Source organism: Crotalus tigris, unplaced genomic scaffold (genome assembly GCF_016545835.1).
Source record: "Crotalus tigris isolate CLP2741 ecotype Arizona unplaced genomic scaffold, ASM1654583v1 scf7180000024359.8030256, whole genome shotgun sequence".
Taxonomy (NCBI): Eukaryota; Metazoa; Chordata; class Lepidosauria; order Squamata; family Viperidae; genus Crotalus; species Crotalus tigris.
Window position 1 is genome coordinate 2,005,169 of NW_024100528.1, and position 15,690 is coordinate 2,020,858.

The 15,690-nt window shown below is 35.9% G+C and overlaps 2 protein-coding genes across 10 annotated transcripts in view; one reads left to right on the plus strand and one right to left on the minus strand.

Annotated features, from left to right (window-relative positions):
* Nucleotides 1-13,334, minus strand: ATG3 (autophagy related 3). Its single transcript, XM_039327338.1, has 12 exons — nucleotides 13,094-13,334; nucleotides 10,112-10,153; nucleotides 9,418-9,467; nucleotides 8,814-8,884; nucleotides 7,344-7,451; nucleotides 7,025-7,074; nucleotides 5,373-5,454; nucleotides 4,437-4,471; nucleotides 4,112-4,270; nucleotides 3,148-3,275; nucleotides 1,112-1,180; nucleotides 1-277 (listed from the first exon to the last, which is right to left on the minus strand). Exons 1-12 carry the CDS (start codon nucleotides 13,163-13,165, stop codon nucleotides 196-198), a joined length of 948 nt encoding a protein of 315 aa, XP_039183272.1. The 5' UTR covers nucleotides 13,166-13,334; the 3' UTR covers nucleotides 1-195.
* Nucleotides 13,335-13,723: 389 nt separating this feature from the next.
* Nucleotides 13,724-15,690, plus strand: part of SLC35A5 (solute carrier family 35 member A5) — an 86,434-nt gene continuing 84,467 nt past the window's right edge. For 8 of the 9 annotated variants that reach the window (XR_005554751.1, XR_005554752.1, XR_005554750.1 and 5 more), the window contains exons 1-2: nucleotides 13,724-13,847; nucleotides 15,297-15,353. The gene's annotated coding sequence lies outside the window, so the exon portion shown is untranslated. The remainder of the gene's footprint in view (nucleotides 13,848-15,296; nucleotides 15,354-15,690) is intronic. The other variant, XM_039327356.1, reaches the window with a different exon arrangement.

Below are 15,690 nucleotides of genomic sequence, written 5' to 3' on the forward strand. Positions count from 1 at the left end.
GGAATGAAAAAAAGTGATTTATTGTTTTTACACATAAAGATCTTTATTAAAAAGTAAGGCTGATAGAGGAATTTTATTTTGATGAATGACACATTACAGAAATTGCACACAATGGTGGATCAACAAGTCAGTCACATTGGGTTATTCTTTTTAAAAATTAGAGTCAATATTTACCATAAATGTTATTTCCAGTAATTACATTGTAAAGTGTCTTGTATAATCATATTCTATTGTTGGAATGACCGCTTGTACAAATTTCAAAAAAATCAGAAGGTACCTAAAATTTAATTAAGGAAAATAAACCTAGTATAATATTAGTTTCACATTCTCTCCTTTGAAATGCAAGAGAATGCTAAAAAGATACTTTCCTTCTTCCAAAATCAAACACGTTTATCTCTCCTTATCTGGATCTTTCCTAGAATTCACTCTGATATAATGGTTTAATGACTAATACCCTATGAAGCACTTCTTAGTCTGCAGATAACCTTATTTAACAATTAGTTTTTGTTACAGTCATTGTTACTACTGAAGACAGCAGGAATTTGCTGATCATCATAAATGTTCTTTTGAGTCTTCTATCCCAGACCCACCATTGTTTTTGCTAATGCTGCTTTTAAAAAAAAGCATGCATTAATGTCAAAAGATACAAGTGTTTTTTTCCCATCATATAACTAAAAGTATGTAAAAAACAAATCCACTTTTTCTAATGTTATCTCTACTTTCACTTATTTCTAGTCTTTTGAATGAAACAATGTATCTAAAACTTGAAAAAAGTAGTTGTTGAGAAGAGTTCAAGTCCCACCTTAGCCGTGAAACTGGTTGGGTAACTTTGGGCCAGTCACTCACTCCCAGCCCAACTCACCTCACAGAATTGTTGTAGGGAAAATAGGAGGAGGAAAGTGTGTTGGATATGTTTGCCACCTTGAGTTATTTGTAATAATAAAGGTGGGATAGAAATAAATATAGATAAAAGACAGCAGTAGATAAATAGAAAAGTAAAAATTAGAAATCCATGCCTTGTGCTTTATCTGGCTAAATAAAAAATAAATGGCATTGTTACTGAGTCCTTTATCCTCTTTGATGGAAAAAAGTTTGATTGTAAAAAGGATACATATGAACACCAAGTTCACCCCCACCTTCTGCCACCGTTTCGATTATTTTCTTCATCACTTCTGCATGCCTGAGAAAGTGAAAGTGAGAGAAAGTGAAAATATGTTCCATTCAGTAGTTTTCAAAAAGCATTATTTCAGTTATACCAATTCCATCAAGTTGCTCTTTTCATTGCCAATTGCAGCACACTTTCATCAGATTGCCATAGAAGGAGATGCATGGGGGATCAAACCATATAGTATGCCTTATTTTAATTTGATGTTTCTGACATGAATAAACAAACAACTTCAGTGTGCATAATGGAGAGAGCAGTTATTATTTAAGAATTAGTTTTTAATTTCAAGATTTGGTGTCTGACCTTGCTCCCCTTCATGCCCTTTTTCTTCCCCTAGTATATATTTTTCAGTCTGTAAGACTGAACAAAGCAATTGCCTTTTTAAAAATTGTTTCCTCAAACTGCTTCTCAGAAAACCCTGTCATGTATTTCTTGAAACAGGAAACACAAAAGATCAGCTAAACAGAAACAACAAAACTAATATAACCAGACTGACATGCTACAATCAATACTATTAATGATAACAGTAAAGCTGAAAATTTACACAACTCTACTCTGCACTTCAATAAACTCAGGATTTTCCTGAATTAATGAAAAAAATCTGAAGGAATTTTATAGCGAGGATCCAAACTGCTGGAATTTCAAAATACAAGCTTTGATTTCAAATCCTGCAGATTGCATCACTTCACTGAGATCCAAGAAGAATTGACAGGAAGCATACAACGGAAACAATTGCCACACTTTTTAGATTAATACTTTCTGAAGCAAAAGGAGAAAAGGACTTGTACAAAATATAGACTGAGCAAGCTTTTTATACTTTCTTTCTGGTGTTACTACCTCGGCTCCTTTTTTGCTATATTGAGCGTAATACATCTATGATATTTTCACATGGCCTTTGCTTCTATTTCTAAGAAATTTATCTTGGGCAATAGTTGCCTATAGGTCAATTCTTAAAAAAAACAATCAATACAGATCTCCTAGACTGCAAAAAAAAATAAAATAAAAAATCCACAGCAGATAAGAATAAAGCATATTTATCTAGCATTTAGTTCTAAATAGCAAAGGTACTGAGACAAATTCCAAATTATGAGAACAATATCTGAACGTATTACTTGTTTTAAATTAATTCTACTGTGCTTTTGGTTTGTTTCTAAAATGAAAGAAAATGAAGAAGCAAGAAAATTATCTTCCTTTTTTATTCCTTATTTTTAAAATATAAATTCCAAAACTAGACCAATGTTGCAATACTTAGGTATTTTTATGCAGATACAAGCCATTTTTCATTTCTTTCCCCTCTCGAGAATGCACTGATGCAATCTCTATGCACTGATCCTATATATCAGATAATGAACTTACAGTTATTTAGTATGGTTAACTGTCATATAAATCTGGAGGATCTCAGGTTCAAACATGCTGTCTGCATAAAGTTATTTTCCATCACAACAGAGTCCAGAATTTCCATCATAAATTGTTGTGGTCATTAAGCGGGTCATTACTTAGCCTAACTCAATTTTACAACTGTTTTTACAATAGTCATAAAGCGGGTCACTGCAAGCAAGTGAATCACATGGTGAGTAAGCAAATCATATGATGTTTTTAAATAAATCCATTCCCCTAAATGGACTTTTTTCCCCAAAAAACCCATACAAAATAACACAAAGCTACAGAATGTTGCAAATGCTCATAAATCATAGGCTGGTTGACAGGCACCTGAAGTGTGATTATGTGACCAAGAAAATGTGTATATGCAGCAGTCATAACTTTGAGGACAGGTCCTAAGTAACTTTTTTGGGGGGGGAGCTGCCATAACTTTAAACAATTGTTAAGCGACTGGTAATTAACTGGGGGCTATCTGTAAAGTTGAGAAACAGCTTCTGTTGCTAACAGATAATCAAACAGAAAAAAGATACCAGCCCAGAAAATTAGTATTTTGGATTATTTTAGCTATTTCTTTAAAAGCAAGAATTAAAAAAAAAAAATACCTGCAGGGATGAACCGAACACATTGGAGGCGGAGGAAGATGGGGGTGATTTTCAATTGTTACGGTCTTTTTGACATGATCTTGACTAATATCTTCATACATACTGTCTACATTTAAAGGCTGCCGTTGCTAAAAAGAAAAAGAAGCATAGCTCAAATTCAAGTCTCTGCTTCATCCATTGCAGCAGAAGATACACAAGTCCTTGTGTACCAACTTTCCCAACCTCTCCCTAACACATGAATGAGCTAAATAGGAATATAGTGCTTATTGCAACTGCAACTTCCATTCCCATATACATGAATGTATAACTGAGCATAGTTGTTATTCCAGTAATGTAATTGAAGTAATATACTGGGGAGTATATGCATAAGCTGTGTCATTGAGGCTATTCTGAAAAAAGGAAAAAAGCAGTTTTATTTCCCAGGTAATAAGAATCAGGGAGAAAGAAATATTACTTTTTCCATACTTGGATATTGATAATCCTTGGTCCTTTTACCCAAGGGCCATTATTATACAGATAGTCCTCCATATATCACCATAATGGAACCTACCATTACAGTCATATGTTGTAAATGGTAAAATGAGTCAGTCACATGGCCAAATGGGTTTTAATTTTCTTTGTGGCTGTCATTAAGATAATGCCATGGTTAAGCAAATGCTATGGTCATTAAGTAAATCAATGGTTCACCATGGGTGTGATTTTACCAAAGGCCAGAAGTGCTGGTTTTCAGCAAAACATGGTCATGTGACCACAGGACACTGCAAATGACCGTAAATGCAGCCGTGTTGCCGAATGCCCAAACTTTGGTCATGTAACCACAAAGGAGGCCTGACTATTGGAACTTCAAATTCAGGTCATACGCTCCCTTTTTCAGGTTGGTTGTAAGTTGAGGGCTATCTATAACCAATTGTGAATTTGTTTCACTACTGGATACCTACATTTCCAAATAAGGGGGGGAAATTACCTCATCATAGCCAAATAACCAAAGCCTGGGTGTTTGGTAGTATTTGTCATATGTGATATAAAGATCATAAGTCCTCGTTTGTAGAATTGCTTCTTCTCCGCCTCCAACATCAGCTTTAGTCTTGGCAGCTTCTACTATTTTTCTTGTGTCTAATGTTGCCTATTGAAGATTTCAAAAAACAATGATTCAAATTCAGTGTCTGCTGCTGTTAAATGGTGCTGCTGAAATACCATATTAAGTTTTTTCTATTTAACCCTAATATCACTTTAAGGAATACTCTGTTGAACTCCAAAGAAGCATTACTAAATAAACAGATCACACTTACATCATCTGTCTCCAACAGTCCTCTCTCCTCATATTCTGAAAGGACAACATAAAAATATCACATTAGTATTTTTGTTAACTTATCCCAGGACAGGGAGCAATGTTTAAGAACAAATCCCTTGTAGTTAAATAAATATCCTTATATCTACATGTACGAGAGATACAATACATATCAAGAACATTGTAATTTGTTTACTCCCAGCTGCTAAACTGGAACATTCTTGATCAAAAACTAGGAAGAAACCAGAAAAGAGCCAGAGAGAAAAAGTCACAATCACAACAATGCCTGAGACCACAGGTGAGAAAGGTAGGGACCTGAGGACTTTTACACTGTTTCTCATGAGAGGTTCAGAACAAATTATTGTTCTTGCCATGTCTCTTGATTAGTCTCATTCTTTAAAGAAAGAAAAACATTGTTCCACATTATACAGATAGACTTGCATTAATGGCAGTATATATATGTATCTTCAAACATTTAATGATTGCAATACTTTAATGCAGTGTTTCCCAAACTTGACAATTTTAAGGCATGTGGACTTCAACTCCCATTGCTGGCTGTGGAATTCTGGGAGTTGAAGTCCTCATGCCTTAAAATTGTCAAGTTTGGGAAACACTGCTTTAATGGAATATTTTTATTTGCCAACACCTTTCTCCTGTATAGAAATGTTCTGGCTTCTTCTCACCTAATTTGTCTCATTGATGAGTATGTCATCAACTTGTTTACTTCCAGATTGTTTAAGTTCTCTCTCTTCCCCAATTTTCTGGCTTGGATATTTAAAAAGAAGATATGGTTCTTAAAAACAAAGTGACAAGCAAAATGGACTAAAACATACCCCATTATACAATATTGAAAAAAAGCAACAATAGCAAAACAAAGTTTGGTTTTCATTTATTTAATATGATGCAATATGTCCACCTTCAGATATATTAAATATACCTTCCATATCAGCTGCTTCTCCTTCATCATCATCATCATCATCTTCACAGGAAACTAAGCGTTCTGATAACTTTGAATTGTCCTTAAAGGGCGTGAAGGAAAAAAAGCAGAGCACTTTCAATTATCAACAGACTCACAGGCCAGAATGTCCATTTGGTGAATTCAAGTTATGCTATCAGTGAGAAAATACAACCCTGATAAAGTTAAACTTAATGTAGATTTTTAAAATCATTTTATTAGATGTGCCATATTGAGTATATGAAACAGATATAATCCCAGGTTGTGTCTGAAAACACGTTTATGGTATCCATTTAAGAAGCATATTATAGAAGAGAAATGGCAGATAAATAGTTGACGTATCAATTCCTATTAGAAAATTATCAAGGGGAATTTAAAATCAAATCAAGAGAATTATTCATAGCAGAAGGATATAGTTGCCAATGGTTCTCCCATGTCGTTATCTCAGATTTAAAATGGATGAAAAGTCTTACAGTATGGAGCAAAGTAGCTAGAATTTTAAACACAATTGTGTACAGATGATGAACATGTAATTGCTAAAATGTATAAACTTTTGTTGAAATTTGAAAGAGAAAATAAAGAACGTATGATAAATTGGGCTAAGAATTTTGATTATAATATGCATAGGGATCAATGGGAAAATATGTGGTTAAAAAGCTGAAATTTACATTGTATTATGATCTCAAAGATAATTTTTGTAAAACAATGCATTGTTGGTATATGATACCAGAAAAATTGTCTACAATGTATAAAAACATTTCAAATGTATGTTGGAAATGTGAACAACATGAAGAGACATTTTATCATGCTTGGTGGACAAAAAGATAAAAAAATGGATCCAAATACATACTTTGAAATAGAGGGCTTTAAATATCAATATTCAATTAAAACCAGAATTTTCGTTTTAGGATTAATAGATAAATAGAAAAAAGCTATGGAAGATTATTTTAGTATAATAATAGTGAGATTACAATATGCAGAGATTCCAAGATTTGGCACTACCCAATCTGGAGGAATAGTTGGTAAATTTGACAGATTTTGCTGAAATGGATAAATTGACTTCTTTGATTAGAGAAAAGACATTCTCTATATTTATTGCTGACTTAAAGCCTCTTATGCACTTTGTGGATAAAAATAAAAAAGTCAACTTGTGACTTATGGTTTTGATGATTGGACAGATTATAGAAAGAAGAGCAATACGATGTAACCTTACAGAGAGAGAAGTCAAAATATATTTGTACTTATAATTGCTATAAAGAATATTGGAAGCTACTGTTTTATACTTCTTTTCTGTTCTATCTTTAACTTTTCGTGTCATACTTTTCACTTTTTAATTTCTTTCATCTTCTTTAAAAGTGTTAATTATACACATACTGTATATGTATGTATAAAAGAGAAAATATAATCCTGAAATAAACCCCATCAATTTACTCTAGTATCAAAGAACAAAGATAAAAATGTTTTGTGTATGGTTCTTATTTTATAACTAGTCATCTGCAAAAATCATGAATTCAGTAACTTATTTAAATAATTTTTGCGTTATGAAGAAGGGTTGCCTTTTTATGAAGAAGGGTATTTCAGTAAGTATGCTATATGAAAGCTTCTCTGAATCTGTTAAGTAAATCAGATAATACCTTATTTTCCACTGTGATCTCCTTAATGGCTTCTGTTACTCCTGTAATACCTGTTGGAAACATTAATAGGAATATGGATAAACCCAACGCTAATTTGTAATTCCATAAAAACTTATCACTTTACAAACCAATCATACTGATAGCAAACTTTCAAGGTTAATATATTTAAAAATTCAGTGAAGAATGCCAAAATGAAAATGCTTTCTGTAATTGCACACTTATACACTTTGGAGCACTTTATACTTCATTGAGAGTGGTGGTCACAACGTCAATATAAGCTCAACATATAAGAGAAGTGTATTAAAAAAAACTAAATTACCTGCATTGTGAAATGTATCCACCCATCCTCCATCTCCATCATCCTCTTCTATAATAGCTTCCAGCTCATCTGAATATTCCATCTGTTTACATCGCTTGTAGCATGGCACTGTATAAAAAGTGTTAATTCTGTGTTCATTCACTGAATAATAGGAAATAAAATGCTACAACATTTTAGAACTGTGCTTTAAGTAGAACGGCATCTATTGTTGATAAATGTATTTCATGTAGGTTGATACAGGCAGTTCCTGGGTTACAATCCTAATTGGACTGGAATATCTGTCACTAAGTGAAATGGTCATCAAACATTATGGGACTATGCCACTTAACAGCAGCAGTGGACTGCCTTCTGAAAAGGCTGACCCTGAATACTAGGCAAGTACAGACAGTCTTCCACTTACAACCACAACTGAGCCCAAAATTTCTGTTGTTGAGCAAGGCAGTTTTTAAGTAAGTTTTGTCCTATTTCACAACCTTTTTTGCCACAGTTGTTGATTGAATCATTGCAGTTGATAAGTTAGCAACCTGGCTGTTAAGTGAATCTGGCTTCCCCATTGACTTTGCTTGTCAGAAGGTTGCAAAAGATGATGACATGACCCTGGGATACTGCAACCGTCATAAATATGAGTCAGTTACCAAACATCTGAATTTTGATCACATGATCGTAGAGATGCTTCAAAGGTCGCAACTGTGAAAAACAGACATAAGTCTCTTTTTTTAGTGCCGCTGTAACTTTGAACAGTCACTAAATGAACTGTTATAAGTTGAGGACTAACTGTATCATTAAGTTTCCAATCTTTCCTTCTTAGGCTATTTGGTGAGACAGTGGTGGCAGACAAACTTCATAGCATCCTAGATGAAATAGATCAGTGATGGCGAACCTTTTAGAGACCGAGTGCCCAAACTGCAACCCAAAACCCACTTATGTATAGTTGGGTGCTGGATGGATGTGGCCAATTGGGTGGGCGTGGTTGCAGTAGTAACAGCAGACTGGGTAGGACTAAAAAGTTCAATCAATCAATTCCAACTTTGCAAGATCTTTTTTTCCGCGAGAAGTTGAAATTGATTGATTGAACCTTTTTTTTTTACACACGGCGGTGGTGGCCTAAAATGAAAAGGTTTTATAAAATCCAGCTGAAGGCCTAGGACTGGGGCGATGGCGCACGTGCCCACAGAAAGGGCTCTGCGTGCCACCAGTGGCACGTGTGCCATAGGTTCTCCACCACGGAAATAGATTATATGGATCTTCTTCAGATGTGGTCAGTTAATTAATGTCAGAAGACTTTGTGAGTATACAAAAAAGCAATTTAATTGAATATTCTGCCTTGAGAGTAATATTATACCTCCATTTCATCTAATCCATCCACCTATACCATAAGTACTGCCTATACATGTTCAAAATATACTAATATGCAGTTATAAGAAATATTTGATGAGAAACCTGGATATAAAAGCACAAACCCAGACATACCATTTTTAGTAACCAAAAACTGCTTATCTGTTGGGAGGTAAGCCTTGACTTTTAATTCTTCTCCAGTACCCCTTAAAATGCAAACACAAACAATAATAATAGCAACAAAACAGCAAATTATTATGTTTTTGCTGAAGTTGATATAAACATAGAAACAGTTTTTAAAAATAGTTTGCTATTTGCCTTGGGAGGGAAAAGTGACTATAAGCCTAGAGTCTAACTAACAGATAATTGTAGTTTAATAGTTATGAATCTTAGTTCAAATTTCTACATTACACCAATATTTTCAAAATGTTATTAAATGACAACTAAATCTGGAGTATGCATGAAAGGAAACTAAAACATTATTAATTTGGAGTCAGAACAGTTGTAACTATGTGGCCTTTTTGTCTTATCACTTTTATAACATAAACCTATAAAAACATGGTAACTACACAGGTAAGAAACCAAAAGTCAAATTTAATTCTACCAAAGGAGGAAATATATTTGAATTTAGATGATTCTCCCTTTCTGTTAACTCACAACTTATTGTAAGAAACACACGCATCTTCATACAACATACCTAAATGCTCTTAAGAGGCAGATTCTGCAGAATTTTACCTACCATTGCCAAGTAGGACAGTGGTGAACTAAATGGTCTCCAGCTGCTATGAACTGTCAAAACAAAACAGCAAATGTTGATATATTTTATATACATATACATACATATGTAGGTCTTTGGTTGTTCGGGTTTTCTCCCGCGTAAAATTGGAAGTGTCTTGGCAACGTTTCGATGAAGTTAAAAGGAAGAAACAGCTAAGACCACACATTGCTGCTCGAAGCACGAAGCTGAAAACACCAGCCTGAAGATGACGAGTGGGACTTCGTCGAAACGTCGCCAAGACACTTCCAATTTTACGCGGGAGAAAACCCGAACAACCATAGACCTACATACAAACACCCGCGAAAACCTCAGAAAACAAATACATACATATATACATACATAACTTACACACACACACACACACACACACATAGTGTTAGCCTACTGTCTTTTCTGGACTTAATCTACACAGGTTATATTTAGGCTCACATAAACCACTAAATAATGTAAAACATAAACAATTCCAAGTACGTTCAATGGGAGTTATTCCAGCAACAGGCCTACATTACAACATTAGCTGTAAACCTTAAATCTTAGTAACATGCTATGATTCTAGACAGATTTAATAAGAAGTAAAAAAAACCTGCCATAGGAATTTCATTTTATCGTTTTTCAATATTTACTTCAACAAATAAGTAAATCATTATATACATACCTCCTCAGGAGTGATAACTCCAGTTTCTTTAAACTTTGATTCCTAAAGAAAAAAAGTCTGTAAACATTTAAAATCAAATGCCTTAAGATAATGAAAAGAAAATGATAATGCTTTTAACCTGTACCCATTCTATTTGGTCAAATATTTCCTTAGTTTAACTTTCCAGCAGTCTTCACTTTGAAAATTTTCCCAATAACCCTTGTCTACAATAGAATACATAGAACAAGAGGTTATCCAAGCATAGTTGCACCATAGAAATTGATTAGCTTTTTTGCCTAAGAACCCAGGCAGAATCAAGCAATCACTGCTTTTATTGCTCATATAGCATTTATATTAATGAAAAATAGATATGACAATTTAAGTTTTTTCACAAGGAGAGGAAACTACTTTTAGATAAAAAAAATAAAAATAAAACACTTTCCAGGCTTTAATACAGTTTGTGCTAACTATCTGTATTTCTTGAAATTTTGGTTCAAGAGGAGATTAGACGTTTCATAAAGTGTCAGAATCACCATATTTGAAATTTCAAGGCAAAAATATCTGCTCTCTTGTATTACTATACATAATGAATCTCTGAAAATGCATCATGCCAAGAAAGTGACATTTGATTTTAATGACAGGGTACATAGATAGGCAAAAATAAAAGATAATTAATATTTAGAAAATACTGGTTTTTAAAGAACCCTGTTGGAAAGTATTTTATTTTTTTATTTTCTATTACCCAAAAGAATATTTCACATCACAAAAGACTTCTTTATTTTTCAAATATTATAATAGTGTAGTAGAAGATTCTAGAGATACATTTGATAGAGCAAAGAAGAAAAATCTGGGGACAATCATTTGTTGCTGAACTATGACTTTCAACATTTCTCACTGTTGGCCATCTAGGCCAGGACCACAGGAATTTTAGTTCATTAACTTCTGGAGGGCACCAAATCCCCAATCATGTTTTAGAGCAAGTGATAAAAATGTAATATTTCAGGAATTCTATTGAGAGCTGCAAAGTTTGTAGGGGGAAAAAAACCTAATAAAGTTTGTGAGAAAGTTAAAAGCAACCTGAGGCAACCAAAAGAATAATAGGAGTTAACAACAATATACACCAGTACAATAAAATGCCTACACTAAAAGTTAAGATCAATCCTAAAAAAAAAATACAATACAGAGCTGTCCACTATACAATTATGTTTTCTCAGACATTTTAGCCCTCTCCACTGAAACAATTCCATTTTTAACTATTTCAGAATATCAGGAATGTTGGGGGTCATTCCTACCAGCAAGAAACTGTTTCAGAGTGAGTGTAGCCACCAAAATAAAGACTGCCTGCTTTTCACACTAATAATGTGTATGGGGGGGGGGGCATTAAAGATTTCTCCTGAGACACAAATGCCAGGCAGATTGAATTTGGCTGGAAATGTTTTCACCTTTAAGTTTCACTTTACTTTGTTTTTTCTATATCTTTATTGTTAAAATATTGAAATATTGTACCTTGCTACCTTAATAAGCCTTTTTTTCTCTCCACTTATCTCTCCGCTGTACAAGAATCAAAACATTTTAAATTTTAGTCTATATTTGACATAAGATGAAAGCATAAATATGTTAATGAGTTTGATACAAGAACCAATAGATACAAGAACCAGTAGAACCATTGCACATATTCATCACACATTCATGCCATATGCTCACTCCAGAAATATGCATCTTTCTCCACTATCGTATGTTGTGACAAAATCCTGCAATGCCAGCAATCCTCTAGAGAATTCTGAACCAAAGAATTTTCAGATCCTTTATTTTTCAACAGAAAATGGCAATTTTAAATTTGCAAGCATATACATTTGCCTATCAGACTCACTTTTACAGACATAGTTTTCTTTTTCATAGACCAGTGGTGGCAAACCTATGGCACGGGTGACAGCGGCGGCACTCAAAGCCCTCTCTGTGGGCACGCGCACCGTCACCCCAGTCCTAGGCCTTCAGTTGGGTTTTATAAAACCTTTTCGCTTTAGGCCTCTGCCGCCATGTGCAAAAAAAAAAAAAAAAGGTTCAATCAGTCAATTTCAACTTCTGGCAGGAAAAAAAAAGAACTTGCAAAGTTGGAATTGATTGATTGAACTTTTTAGTCCCACCCAGTCTGCTGTTACCACTGCAGCCGTGCCCACCCAATGGGCCACACCCACCAAATTGGCCATACCCAGCCAATGGGCCACACGCACCCAGCACTGTGAAGATGCATAAGTGGGTTTGGGGTTGCAGTTTGGGCACTCAGTCTCTAAAAAGTTTGCCATCACTATCATAGACATAACTAGTGCCTTATCACTGATCTTTAGACACCTGTTCAGTTTGGAAAAGTAACAAGACTCTTGCCACTATTGCAAAGGATAATTGAGCAAAATGGTCTCCCACTTCATTCCCTTCTGTGTGTGAGACAGAAAGAGTGAGAGAAATACTCAGACAGAAGGAACTAGTTCTCTTGGGCCAAAGACCACCGGCTCCTGGACTCTTAAGTCTAGTTGGGAAACTCATGTTCCTCCAAAGTGGCTAAATTAGAATTCCCAGATTGTTTTTAAATTTCATAATTTTAATTGCCTTAAATTCTGAAAACTGCCGTCCATCAAGATCACAGATTCACCATTAAGTTAAAAAGTTTGAGACCTCTCCCTACTGACTGAAGAAGCATATTTCCAAAACCTAGCATTCTTCAGACCTACGCATTATATTTCTGACCCTTTCCAGCCTGCAAAGGAACCATACGTTACAGACAAAAAGTTTGGGGAACAGTGAAACGACCGTTCCTTTTTCCCCCTTGCAAATCTTACACACTTCAAAACTACTGCTGTCCAAGTCTATCGGACTACAATTCCCACAATCGGCCCAGGGATTATGGGATCATTAGTCCAAGTCGAAGAGGGCTACCAGGTAATGAAAAATTATCACTGCCTGTAGCTCCTCCCCTCCCCATTTTGTCCTCGGTAGGCGGGGCCTCACCTTTAATACCGGTGTGAGGTATTCGGCCACCTCCAGCGCCTTTCCCTTCACCGTGTTGATGACGCTCTGCATGGTGCCTTGCTCTGTAAGGGGGGCAGAGGAAAAAGTGCCTGTCACCAACAGCCGACCCGCAAATTCAACTGCGCCGTCGCTCTTCCCTTCTTTAGCCTTTCCTTCCGGGAGCTGAGAGGTACCAAGCGCTCCCCCCCCCACTCCCCGCCCAGTACTTTCAATGGGGGGGAAGCAGGGAGTCACGTGAATTCCCTTGACACATGACCTTCTAGAGTCCCGCCCCGCCCCTTCTTTTTGCCCGGCGGCAATCGCAGAACCTGCGCCTGCGTGGAAATAGAGAGTTGAGTTCATGGCTGAATTGCATCATCCATAGATCTACAAAATTTGTACTTTGTTTACTTGGCTTGTGCCTCTTACGTCCCCAGAGTCGTAATTCTAGATTGTCCCATGTGGTCCATTTGTAAAACTGTAAGCTAATGCTTAAATGGATATCAGAACAGCTCTCTACGGCACTTCTTGTGACTTTTCGAAAGTATTTACGAAAATACTTTCGAAATATTTTCCTAGCTCTATGGATGCCGTTTCATTCGAGTCATTGCGCATGCTTCTCCGCCGGGTGCATCATGGGACAAAGGAGGCGGTTGGCAGGTGCCGGCTCTCCTTCTCAACTCTGCGCGTGCGTGCCTGAGTGACAGGTAGACTAAGGCTGGGGCGATGCCGGGAGAGAACCCGCAACTGTCAGGTAACCGAGCCTTTGGCTGAGGGCTTAGGCAGATGGGATCGAGCGCTGCTCCTACATAGCATAACTTTTAAAAGCCCGCTCTTTTGGAGAAATTGCCGCTCCATCAAGAAGGAAAATGGGAGCTACATCGTTTTATTCTCGCTCAGTTGTATGGGCTCCAGAGTCCTAAGTCGAAAAAAGACGGGCTTTTTGGCACAGCATTGCATATGCCGGCCTTGTTGTGGCTTCCAGTGGTGTCACATTTCAGCCTCTATTACTTCCAGTTGGGGTAGACAGCTGTACATCTGGAAGGCGAAGAATTGGTGCAGGATGTTTTATAGTAGCTAAGGCTTGGTTCACACATATTAAACCAATATTAAAATATTTCGGTTTGCATTTTTTCTTGAAGTATATTACAATATGTTGAATTTAATATTTCCAAATGTAAAGGTGAATTTTCACATAGCTTAACCAAAGTAGCTAGATCTTCCATTTAATGCTTTAATGTTATTAAAAGGAATATTACATCAAGATTTTATATTTCATATTTCTTAACTGCCCCTCTCCCTTGGATCTCGGCTTGTCTGACTCTGTCTGTCTGTCTATCATGCTATTGGGCCAGTCACTCTCAACCCACTCCGTCTCTCAGAATTGTTATTTTGAGGAAAATAAGAGGCTTGCATGCATTCATGTTAGAAGCACTGAGGTGCTTCAGATTGAAAGGATTAACTGTTGACATCACCTATGGCCAGGCAATGTGCTGTTGGGGGTTTCTTTCATGTCTCAATGTGCCCACCAAAGTGGTACCTATCTACTAGTAATTACTCACTTTCGAACTGCTAGGTTGGCAGAAGCTGGAGAGAATGATGGGAGTTTGCCCTGTCACACAGCAGCACTGAGGTCTTGAACGTGAGCCACACAACACTCCTTAATAGGAGGTAGAAGGAGTGTTGCGTATTTTCAGTGCCTTGATTGACTTGTAGAGTGATAAAGGTGGGATAAAAATCGGAGAAGGAAGGAAGGAAGGAAGGAAGGAAGGAAGGAAGGAAGGAAGGAAGGAAGGAAGGAAAAAACAAATTCCAATGTTAATTCCTATTAGATGTTTCACACAGATGAGTTAACAAAGAGATTTATATGGCAGGCTAAAGCCACTACAATATCTCTGGCTAAATTGTGACTTCCTTACAAGGATTTGATTTTATTTATCAAATTTTGACACCAAACATCTGAGCTGTGCACAGATTTCCAAAGCTGCTTCAATTTTTCTGATGTCAAACCAATGCAATATTGGCTTGTTTTGTTCCTAACATTCTTTGATTTTTGTTCTTTCATGTTCTGTAAATTATTTGCAGCTGATCTTTATGTTTTTATTTTGGCTTCCAATCTGATCTATGACTTTAGGACTGGATATGAAAGTTGTTTAACCTAAAAAATGTTCATCTTATATCACTGGATTATTTTCTGTTACAGTTGCTTTCCTGTTTGGACTCACTTGAAGAGCAAGCATGTAATACTTTTGAAATCTGGGTAGGTTTTAGGGTCCAGGTATACTAAACTGGGATCTTTATTTCCTCCTTTGAAAGCTGCTAGATTATTTGGTTATTAAATAGTGAGCAGTTATATTTCATCCAAAATCAGATTAAAAAATTGAAAATAGTGCAGAAGTAATTATATGGAAACCCCTGTGTTAAAGAAGAGATTAATACTTTGTTTCAGTTGATTTTTAACAGTTGTTATAAAGATGTTGAGAAATTGCCTTTTGAGCTTGACCTCCCTTCATTATATGCTTGGCAACACATGCAAGTGAAACGTGTATTAATTGAACAATATGGCTTGCAATTCTCATTTCTTAGAGATCCTGTGC

What these genes read in the sequence shown, in the direction of transcription:
- ATG3 (XM_039327338.1), bottom strand. Translation starts at nt 13,165, where the DNA reads ATGCAGAGCGTCATCAACACGGTGAAGGGAAAGGCGCTGGAGGTGGCC. An exon ending in GAGTTATCACTCCTGAGGAG is followed by an intron (nt 9,468 to 10,111) that starts GTATGTATATAA and finishes TTGTTTTGACAG; the next exon opens with TTCATAGCAGCTGGAGACCA. An exon ending in AGAAGCAGCTGATATGGAAG is followed by an intron (nt 4,472 to 5,372) that starts GTATATTTAATA and finishes TTGTCCTTTCAG; the next exon opens with AATATGAGGAGAGAGGACTG.